This window comes from Tyto alba, unplaced genomic scaffold (assembly GCF_018691265.1).
Source record: "Tyto alba isolate M040663 unplaced genomic scaffold, T.alba_DEE_v4.0 Super-Scaffold_9, whole genome shotgun sequence".
Classification (NCBI taxonomy): Eukaryota; Metazoa; Chordata; class Aves; order Strigiformes; family Tytonidae; genus Tyto; species Tyto alba.
Window position 1 is genome coordinate 16,846,118 of NW_024881330.1, and position 11,912 is coordinate 16,858,029.

The 11,912-nt window shown below is 37.1% G+C and overlaps 1 protein-coding gene across 12 annotated transcripts in view; it reads left to right on the plus strand.

Annotated features, from left to right (window-relative positions):
* TRPS1 (transcriptional repressor GATA binding 1) overlaps positions 1-10,030 on the plus strand; it is a 245,206-nt gene extending 235,176 nt beyond the window's left edge. For all 12 annotated transcript variants that reach the window (XM_032993547.2, XM_032993549.2, XM_042785749.1 and 9 more), the window contains one exon: positions 3,715-10,030. In XM_032993547.2, the coding sequence (XP_032849438.1) occupies positions 3,715-4,776 (1,062 nt within the window). In that variant the 3' untranslated portion in view covers positions 4,777-10,030. The remainder of the gene's footprint in view (positions 1-3,714) is intronic.
* Positions 10,031-11,912: the final 1,882 nt, after the last annotated feature.

The following is an 11,912-nucleotide window of genomic DNA, read 5'->3' on the forward strand; positions in this document are numbered from 1 at the left end:
AAGGAAATTGATCAGTAGTGAGCATCCACAAAGATTTTAAGGAGGACAGTTTGACTTTTTAATGTTAATTTGATGTTTCAGTCCAGTTATTTGTAGAACTTTCATTCACAGCCTCCATTTTCCCTTTTTTTTTTAAATACTTTCTAAACTATAGTGTTGGACCTTACTGTGATTATTAGCATAACTTATTGAATAGATAACAACTACAATAATCAGGTTGTAATTCAAACACATATCTCAGATAATTCTTAGGAACCAGCAGGAACAGTATGCTCCCAACAATAATAATTAGCAATACAATGTCAAACTTTATTTTATGCATATTGAAAACAAGAAGCTGACTCTGTCTTTTAGCTCCACTGTTCAAGCATGGCAATAAGCTGTCACTCAGTGGAGATTTGACATTAATATCTTCAACTGAACTTTGACCAAACTAACACAAAGAATTTAATTAAGCCTCCACTCTGCTGTGGTACGATAGCAACTCCATTGTAAGTTGGAGTCTGAAATAATCAAACAAATGTGTCCTTTGGACACCCATGCAAAGAGATGCTCTTTAGACTGACACCAGAAAGATGAAAGTTTCTTTTATCTGTCTGCCTGTCTGCCTGTCTATCTCTTAATGAAAAATTACAATAAGTATTTGTCATGTATGTTTTTGAATTAAGGAGTCTAGGATGATGCAGTTATTAGGTAAATGTCTGAAACTATAAAAATTAAAGGGAATAGGACCTTTTCCTTCTGTGAGGCACCCTGTTAAACTAAATTATGCTACACAGCTGAGTAAAATTCACCTATAGTAGATCTGCACATTTCATAGCTCCCTTTTGATTCAATTATCACTGTCTAGAACTACTGTCCTCATTAACTCAAGAATGCGTATAATACACTTATCTCTAAGGTCCCTTTTCCACATGTATTTAATAGGAAGAAAAATCTATGGTCTGTCAGATACTACTAGGTGGTGGTGACTGACTAACATGGTAGTGATTTCTGCTATAAGTCACATTTCCATTTCGGTGATACCCTTGAATAATTTTTAAACGTGTTTTCAAAAATGTTCAATCTATCTAGGTGTCATTAACATTAAACTTGCCAGGTTTTTCACATTTCTCTCCTCTAATGCAGACAACTATGTTAAGAAATATGTAATAATATTTCATTGGTCAATTATTAAAATAGTTTTGGAGAAAAAAAATGCAGTTCCCTTCAAAAACATACACAATATTCACATTTTCTGATAGAGAATTCTATCTCTCCAGAATCATGGAATTTACCATTATTATTGTGGTGCTGTTTCTCAAGCTCTAACTTGGTCATGAAAAAACTAGATTTTGTTCCATACTGATTCCTTGGCCACATCTTCAGACTACTTCAGTGAGGAGTTACAGCATATTATTCTATGATTAGACATACATGATCTTCCAGTGGAGAGATCACTCCAGTTGCCCATGGTATTTAGAAAGTCTAATCATAATAATTTAATGAACTATTTGTTGAATTTTTCACTATTTTCTAAATTTAATGCCCCACTGAAAATCAAGAACAGAGCTTAAAGTTTTTTGTCTGCCTTAGTTGAAACCAAATACAGAATATTTCTATCTGCACATTATTACTGTCAATAAGGAAAATGTCAGTAGCTTTACTCCACCAAATAGTCTGTTTTAATAAGCTAAAGACTACTCAGGTGAGTAAAGTCATTTGCATGCAGAAGAATTTTTAAGTTAAACCCACAACCTTTAACTCCTAATGGCATGTAACTTTGAAGAGCCAGAGCTGCAAGCGTGTGAGGGTCCTTAATCCCAGGTATGAAGATGTTTCTTCTAACTACTTCCACAATTAGCCTTCATACCTGCAGCATGAAGAGTAAGACTAAAAGTATTTCTGAACTGTTGAAAGGTTATCTGTAGTGTATAAATAAAAATTTAATAAGAGCAATATCAACCATATTGTGAGTTCTCACACAGCATGTCAGTATGACAGTGTTAAAATTGTCATAAAAAAGTGAGTAAATTATACTGAGTTTATAATAAAGAGTATATGCTTATGCATATTAATTGGCTATTGATTCTGACAACATTCTGAATTGAATAGAATTTACAGAGAAAATATTCTAGTTTTATCTAACATGATTTTGCCTCCTTGGTCTCTTTGAGGAGGCTGGTTCAGGTGCTGTTTTTCTGCTAAGTTTAAATTTTGCTTATTAAGAATCTAAATCAAAGTGTATATTTCTTCTGATTCAGAGTTTTAATATAAAGTAAAAGTTAACAAGTAGCTGCACTGCCTGAAATGTAGTTAACCATTAAGAATAAGCTGACCTCAGGGAAATAAATAGGTGAAAGAGGAGAGGGAGATGGCAAGTCAAGAGAGAAACTAGATCTCTACAAATAATAGAGTGAATGCTCTTCCAGCTCTGGATATTTTTATATTAATTCAAAGTTATGAATATATATAAATTTTGTTACATTCAAGGTACAAATTGTTTTGGATATTGACTGTACGCCAAAATTTAATCTGCACTTTAAAACAATGTTAAAAAGAAAATTTCCAAATAAACATATAAGTAGAATACTGTGTGGGGCACTTTTCTGGCCTCCAACCAAAATAGGATTTTGTGTGCGTTTGGATGAGACAAATGGCAACTTCCAGCACACCAAACTGAATCACTTTGTTGTTTTAACATCTGCCCAGTAGAGCAACACATACTGACATTACAGCACCATCTTTCATTCACATACCATTGCCTTCCTGTTGAGGGGCCTTTCAAAGAGGCCTGGCTGCTGTCCTTTCTTGTACTATTTTTTTTTTCTTTACGCAAAAGTATTTTCAGTTCTCATCTAATAAATAGTCTACCTACCCTGAGCTGGTGTGGGGAGGTAGTAAATGGAAACAGAAGTACTCACTTGGTTCTTGCCTCTGCCTCTTCTGCGATACTTTTTTATTTACAGACCCTTTTTTCCCACATTCAGGGGATGCCTTCTCTCCCTCATGACTTAGTAGTACAACATCAGTAACATTTAGAAAGAAGTACAATAGGGATGAAAGAGAGGGAATTGAGACCAAAGTCCCAGGTAGACCTTTTGGAGCATGGGATAAGTTTTCCTGGGCTTTCTTCTCCATCTTTCTTAGTCCCTTTCCAGACACCACAATCCCACTCACCTCCACAGTGGACCTGCAGCCCTTTTGCTGTGTGACATCAGTGGTGGTCAGCAAGCCCTGTATTTGCTTGCATATCCATGTCAGAAGGGGATGGGTATGAAGGTAAGTGTTACTAATTCTTGGCATAGTCTGATATGTGCAAACCCCTGCCTGGTACCCACTCTGGTGACATGGTACACAGAATAATGCTAGTGGATCTCCCACCTCATCCCCAGCTCTCAGCACCCACTTTTAGCATGTCTCCCCCAGAATTTTTCAGGAGTAAGTGGTAATAAATGCTTTGACAGCTTGGATACTTCATGCCTTTTAAAGTAAACAGGTGTAGCATGTCTAAGGCAGTTGACTTAGTGTGATAAAACAAACCAATTCATAGTTTTCTTTTAGCATGAGCGGCCAGGAACCAGCATTTGGGTTGAAATTTCGTCATTCCCGTAATACTCTTGTAACATAGCTCTTCACAAAAGAAAAGATAAATTTGCGTGAGCATGGTCTCGCAGATTTGTTTAATGTTGCTTTCTTTTTTCCTTTTGTTCATTATGTGTGTGTTCCATGCAGACTCCCAGGCCTTTAAACATCATTAAGCAGAACAATGGTGAGCAGATCATTAGGAGACGAACAAGAAAGCGCCTTAACCCAGAGGCACTTCAGGCTGAGCAGCTAAACAAACAGCAGAGGGGTAGCAGTGAGGAACAAGTCAATGGAAGCCCCTTAGAGAGGAGGTCAGAGGATCATTTACCTGAAGGTCATCAGAGAGAAATTCAGCTTCCCAGCCTCAGTAAATACGAGGCCCCAGGTTCATTGACTAAAAGCCATTCTGCTCAGCAGCCAATATTGGTCAGCCAAACTCTGGATATTCACAAAAGGATGCAACCTTTGCACATTCAGATAAAAAGTCCTCAGGAAAGTACTGGAGACCCAGGAAACAGTTCATCGATATCAGAAGGGAAAGGAAGCTCAGAGAGAGGCAGCCCGATAGAAAAATACATGAGACCTGCGAAACATCCAAACTATTCACCACCTGGAAGCCCTATTGAAAAGTACCAGTACCCACTTTTTGGACTTCCGTTTGTACACAATGACTTTCAGAGTGAAGCTGACTGGCTGAGATTCTGGAGTAAATATAAGCTGTCTGTTCCTGGGAATCCACACTACTTGAGTCATGTGCCTGGCCTACCAAATCCTTGCCAAAACTATGTGCCTTATCCCACCTTTAATCTGCCTCCTCATTTTTCAGCTGTTGGATCAGACAATGACATTCCTCTAGATTTGGCGATAAAGCATTCCAGACCTGGGCCAACTGCAAATGGTGCCTCCAAGGAAAAGAGTAAGGCACCACCAAATGTAAAAAATGAAGGTCCCTTGAATGTAGTAAAAACAGAGAAAGTTGATAGAAGTACTCAAGATGAACTTTCTACCAAGTGTGTGCACTGTGGCATTGTCTTTCTGGATGAAGTGATGTATGCTTTGCATATGAGTTGCCATGGTGACAGTGGACCTTTCCAGTGCAGCATATGCCAGCATCTTTGCACGGACAAGTATGACTTCACAACTCACATCCAGAGGGGCCTACACAGGAACAATGCACAAGCTGAAAAGAATGGAAAACCTAAAGAGTAAACCTTAGCACTTAGCACAATTAAACAGAAATAGGTTTCCTTGATGGGAATTCAATAGCTTGTAATGTCTTGTGAAGACCTATAAAGCACTTCATATAGAGAGCATGCCTTATCCAATATTAAATCCCTTGTTCTTTTCTTTTTTTTTTCTTTTTTCTTCTTTTTTCTTTTTTTTTTCTTTTTTTTTTTTTTTTTTCTTTTTTTTTTTTTTTTTTTTCCTTTTAAATGAGTGGGTTACCAAGAAAAAAAGAACAGTTGGATGGTGTCCAGAAGGGGGAGAAGATAATTATATGGGACATGGCCCACCAAAGCTAGCCAGAATGCAGTGAATCATGGCGAATAACCTTGAGAAAATTTTACCGGACAATTCATACCTTTGCTGTTGTGTAAGAGACATAACTGGCAAGAGTGCAAAGATGTGTATGTGTATATACTGCTGCAGGGGTATGGTGAACATATGCACATTGTATATAAGAACTAGACTTGTTAAATATACAGATGTTAAAAGGTCATTTTCTTTTCTTTAATTTGGGCTAATTTCTGCCCTACAACATGCCTTAGGATCACTTTGTTCTCAAAGCTTTGGCAGCAATTTCACCTAGATGTTTCTCAGACTCGGCTGGTTTTTAGCTACCATTTTATCACTACATTCTTTCTGGCACACGTTAGTCTAGAAAAACTGTTTTGTGCAAGTGAAGTCTCTAATACAGAAGCCACACTCCCGAGTTAAATTTGCATAGAACAAGGTAACCTGCTGTATTTTATTTTTAATATATTTTTAATATATTACATTTCTAAACCTTAAAGTCTAAGGTTACTTCTCCACAGGCTTAACATTGCTATACATACCAGTCAATCCCTTCAGTAGACTTATACCAGCTTTTGCTAAGTAGCATTAAATGTCTTCATAGTACTTTTTAATACTTAAAGCTTTGTAAAAACTATCCATGAAGGGAAAGCTCCTCAGCATAACTGCTCAGGGAAATAGGGCTAAATAACTAAATATTAAATAATTGGTTAAAGGTGCTGTTAGACGAGCCTCCATGCTTGCTACAAGGGTGTACAAGAACTGACTTTAATCATTTTCATTATAGTGTCCCAACCAGTAGTTTATTATTTTGCCACAGGGATGTAGAAGATATTACAAGCTACTGGATGCACTGTCAGATTAACTTATTTCATTAAAGAAGTTGGGAGAACAAATAGAAAAAACCTTATTTTTCTAGTAAATATTAATGTATTACATTTCAAATAATGGTGCCTGACATATTGAATAATTATTTTCTACAGTGTACGTATGCAACAAAGATATTCCATCATGCATTAGAGTCAGTTCTGGCTCTGCCTCGCTGTTTACATTTGCAAATGTAGCAAACAAGGTAATGAAGCAACTATTTCTATTGCAGTAGGTATCTTTTTTTCTGTGTGTGTGCATTAAAGTTGTAAACGATAACATGAAATGAATGAAATTTGTTGATATTAATGGTATGGAAAAACAAGAAGGAAATGAAAATATTTTTATGCCTACTTAGGAAAAAAAGGGTAGCACTATTCATTCCAAGTACTTTTGTATTCTTAAGCTCTTAACTCACATTGTTATGCTTAAAATGATAAACATATATCCTCTTTTTATTGCTTTGTCTGTGTTTCAGAAGAAACATTTCAGAAATTATTTTGATAAGTGCTGTTTGACGATGCAGCACTGATGTTTTATTGCATTCTGTAGTAGCATTGCACTCCATTTTTACAATATTACGCAGTTGCTTTTTTGTTTTGTTTGGGTTTGTTTCTTTTTCGCAGTGCAGGGTCTTAGTTCCTTATGGTTGGATGGCAGGTGTAGCTCAACTGGTTCATGAATGTTGCAGTGAATGAAGTTTAAAATGTCTTTCTGATATTATGTTGTCTTTTATTTCTCCATTCATGCATTTTATTTTTTAAAATGTTCTATAAAAATATCTCTGGACTAAGTCCTCACTTGAGATTATATGTAAAGGGTCCTATTCTGATCTCACGTACATGCCGCCTTTCTCAGATTTTCATGTAAATGAAACTAAAGCATCATAAAAAAAGTTCTTGTATTTAACTTACTGAATCTCACCACTCTCCCTTCTAGAATTTGGTGCACTTATAAGATACTTAACCAGATAAATGGGGAGGTGGAAGGTTAAAGGAGAGGTGATAGGAAATGTCTTATAGGGGTTGGCAAAAGGAAAACCAGGGAGGAACTGGCCTAAATGTTCAGCACTTTGATAGTCTTTTGAAAAATAATGTGCCTAAAGCAACCGGCCATGAACATCACCATGCATGAGAAGCACTTACACAGTTGATCACCAAAGGTCTTGCTGACCTCTGCAGTATTTTAGGTGTTATATTTTCACACAGATGAAACATTACTGCATAGTTTCTCTGATCTGTTAGGCACAGACAGGCTATTGTTCAGAATTAGGCTTGCATTCCTTCCTGCTCCACCCATTGCTTCTATACTGGTGAGCAGCATATGGAAAATCCCACTCAATCTGTTCATGGTTGAGTTCTATAACCCTTCAATAGTGTTCTAGGTTAGCAAAGGATATTGGGCCACATTCTTCTTCTTCTATTTTTTAGATGAATCTCCAGCTTGATACCAGTGCCAGACAAAGTCTGGTTATGTTTTTACTATTGTTCTCCAATAATAAGTTCTGACTTGGTTTTTGTGGATTTATTTTTGTTGGGTATTTTTTTGTTTCTTTTTTTTTCTGTGGGGACTGAAATAGATTGCCCTCGTTTTGTTATGTCAGGGTCCAGTGTGTGTCCTTTTCAGCTTTTCCAAGAAACATGTTAGACTCACTAAGCAGTGATTTTTGTCAGCCTCAAAGGTAGCTGCCTGCCAGTTTTCAGTAGTTATTGGTTTGACTGACTTCACATAAGACCTACCAGTTCCTGTGGCTTCTTCATTGATAGAAGCTGCATCTTCATGAAAAAATATTTTAGGGGGGACATGCGTATTGTAAGACTTGAGCACCACCATGTACTTCATAACACCTCTTGCTAAATTAAGAAGCAGAGGCCAATAACAGGAAATACACATATCAGGGTTTGGGGATGAGGAGAAATGAAATCTTATGAGTGCAAAGAACAAGACAGATTTTTGAATGTTAGTATTGCACACCTAATTGGTGCAGATAAAATTTGAAAAAAGTTAATTGTTCTTGCCATGACATATTGAGATGTTCTAAGATTTCTGCTTTGTAAGAAATGGGATTTTGCCATCGCCTGTTCTATTTAATTGGGGTGGGAGGAGGACAGTTTTGTTCCTTAACAAAAGAGAGGTGACTCCATCCCTCTTCCAGACTCCCTCACAATGGATATTAATTGAAAGAAAAATAAATCCCGACATTGAAAAATAATAATCTTATTTTATAACTCTCAGATGGAAACCAGTGTTAGCACACACAAGTAATTACTGCACCCACTGCATTTTGATCAACTTACAGCACTAAAAATTGAACTGGGAAAGAATAGTTCTTTATTCTCAATTTGTCAGTATCTTCAAGGTGTTGTACTTCTCTTACCAAGGAGTGGTAGTTTGAGATCTTAAAATGTATCTCAAGTTGGACCACAAAATAAGTAGATGGTTCAAAACCAGAGGATTTGAGATGCCTGTCATTGATCAGATTGCAGAACAGGAACGGTGTTTCCCTAGACACTGTATAGCAGGAGCCGTCATGCAGCATCTTAAGGAAACCAGACTGTCTCTAAGCGATTACTTCGTGGCTGCTGCCCCCTAGGTTAATGCAGCAGGAGACAAAGATTTTCCAGAACACAGTTTGCGTTCAGGTGCTAAACTCAGAGTGCTTTCCAAAAGAAGTTTTGCACCTCATTGCCACTGTGCTGATGAAACTCCCTCTTAATTTTTCATGGACCATCCAGAAAGGGGGAGGGACACTGGATACTTGTATCTCAGTTTTGCCTAAAAAATGTACTTTTGCACATGGTGACAGTTTTAGAGAGGGAACAGAAACATCTCCAAAAGTTGAGGCATGCTGTGGGCAAGAGATTATTTTTGCAGTTAGAGGGGCGGCAGGACAGAAGTGACTGATGCAAATTGTATACGGTGCTGAAACATAGTAGTTGTGCAATGGGGAGACCTGATTTGGCAGTGGTGGGTTAGTACTCAGTTCAGGGATGGACTTTCATGTCCATCTTTGGACTAGACAGTGTTGCTTTCTAGTCATAACTACCAGCTTTATGTGCTAAGGATGTTGGCTACCATCTGCTTTTTGCCCAGGATGTCTAAATATCTTCCCATTCTTGCTCTCGTATTGATTTTTCTTGGCTGATTTAACATGCTAATTCCTAATACCGGTCAGGAAAAGCCAAAGAGATTAGAAGTTCACTTCTGTTCAGACAGAAGGGTAGATATATTTCCTTCTGCTTCTGTGGAGACAGTTATACTTGGCAAAGTATAGAGAGCAATTTGTCAACGTATCCAAAATGTGATAGATAAGTGAGAAATCCCTTCTAAACTTTTTCTATAAAGTTAAGATGGGCCAAGTAGAATGATTTACATAACATCCTCACCTCAGAATAGGATTCCTCCCTACCCTCTTCCTCACAATTTCATTTAATTCAGCCAGCTCTGGAAAGCTAGCAATTGGTGAGATGCTACCTATAGAGTAATCACGTATACCCCAAATTACCTCTTTTTAAGAATATAAAAGACAATTATTTAATGGCTGCCAGCCAGATAAATACCAGTTTCATTTGATTTTAGGTTACACTTAGTAAAGTAAAATTCTCAGAATAAACACTGTAACAGCAACCACAGTTTTCCACTCCTATCATTTTGGCCTCTGAGCTCTATGTAGAAGGAGAACAGGAGAAAAGGAAACATCTCAAAATGCCATTGTAAATTTAGCTTATAGAAAATTCACCAGCAGAAAAAAAGGAAAAATAAAAAAAAAAAAAAAGGAAAAAAAAAAAGTACTTCATAAAGAATGACTTCACGTTGCTAAAAACCATCATTAAACTTGTAGCCCTGATTTGACTCTATAATGTTGGCTCTTAATGTTTTGTCCTTACAACACATGGATGTGTTTTTTGTTTTGTTTTGTTTTGGGTTCTTTGTTTTGTTTTGTTTTTTGGTTTTCATAGTGCATGTTCATTTCTACTCACAAACATGTTCTTGGTGTATTTCTTATGCAAACAATCTTCAGGCAGCAAAGATGTCTGTTACATCTAAACTTGAATAATAAAGTTTTACCACCAGTTATAAATCAGATTCATGTCATTGTTTCTGGGGAGAATGTAATGTCATAGTGTTACTACACCATAGTGGGGGTGGGGAGGAAAACAATCCAGAGTCAAGCTGCTATGAGAGCACAACAGGACCTGACAGCTTCCATGAGAAATGGCTGGTGATTACGGCTGAAAGGCAAAGGCAGCATTGCCCAGACGGTAAATGAATGAAGAGAGGAGCTCCTTCAAAAACAGATTAGCCCTATTGCAGTCCTTCTATGCTAGAACTACAGACGTGATCCAAAACTCATTCAAGTTTATGACAGGATTTAGAGTAAAAATCTGTTTCTGTGGAGTTTGAAATTTTTGAATACTACAGCAGCCTGGCATTGCACTACTGGTTTTATTCTGCCCCAAGGAGGAGCAAATATTGAAATAACTTTGAGAAACTACCTATGAAAGGCTGATACTGAAATGTGATGGGTACCCCAGGGTTAACAAGTCTACCTTTCACACAAAATCCATGGTGGTCTTTAAATAATCCCTGCTACCCGTGACCGTGGTTTCACGTCATGCCCACAACTCTTCCAGGAAATCCTGCTCTCTCCCATCACACATCTTATTGACCCACTGGTGACTCAAGAACAGAGAGTACCACCTACAATGTTGCCACCACCACTTCCTCCAGCAACCTCGGAGGTTTCCTCAGAGATCCCAAGTTGGAGCACTGACCAAATCTGCTCAGCTTGGCATTTCTGTTCGGATGAGCTCACAGCCCAGGGTGGTATGGCTTCTGGCCACCATTTCCATTATGCTGTCATTTCCTTTCTCCATAGGTTTTGTCTCATCTCCATCGTTGAGAGACTGTTCATGCTCATAGAAAATAATGTTTTAAAGTAATATGAAAAATGGTCAAATCTGTTTATAATGTTAGAATACAAACATTGTAGAGCTTAATTTTAAAAGCACCACGCCAGAAATAACTTCCCCCTGCAATTCATTCTTCCACTGAATTCAGGTGCAGACCCTATACATTTTCAGCCTCTTCTTAGTTTCCTGAAATTAATAATAATAATAACTGTAGTAAAGAAAAAAAGAAGAAGCTTTCAAAGGCAGGGAGAACCAGTTTTGGAGATACCAACTTTATACTTAAACTTTATGCATTTTGAAAAAGGTGCTATATGCTAAAGCTGGTTGATGTGCATTGTGTAAGACCATATATATGTGTGTATATATACACTCTCTATATATGTAAGAATATATGTAAATATTTATATATACATACACAGATACGCATATACATATATATTCATACAGAGAGAAAGTTCATATATGTACAGAGTTAAAATTTAAAAATCAACATTTTCACTTGTTTTAAGAAAACTTTTGAGGACAGTAATCCAAGTTTATGTTCTTGTTATAAAACTACCCCTGACTAATGCAGTCTGTCTTTAATCAGAATTAAAAACAGTAATTAATATTGTACTTCTGTCTCCATATACTTAAATGGGCTCATAACTGTAGGAGCTGACGACCTCAAATTTTCCTTTGTGGTTCTACTATTTGTATTGCCTACTGACAGTGTTAATGCCTTCCTTTTACAACAGTAGCTCCACATGTAAGCAGCTCATACAAGTACACACTGACATTATCAGGTCTTAATATGTGTTTTTAAGGTTTACATTTGTGCCAAGAATCTAGGGACTTCTTGCTCTAGCAGAAGTACCTTTGATTATTTTACTACTGCCATATCTTGACATAGGTCAGAACTCTTCTGTCCCAGGTACAGCCAGGCCAAGAATATAAAAGGTAATACTTCTGCTGGTAGCAGGTCCTGACCCTCATCAAAGATTTATAAATGTTTAAAGTAAAGTTTAAAAAAAAAAAAAAAGTATAGGAATAGGTGCTGGTGCAGAAGAC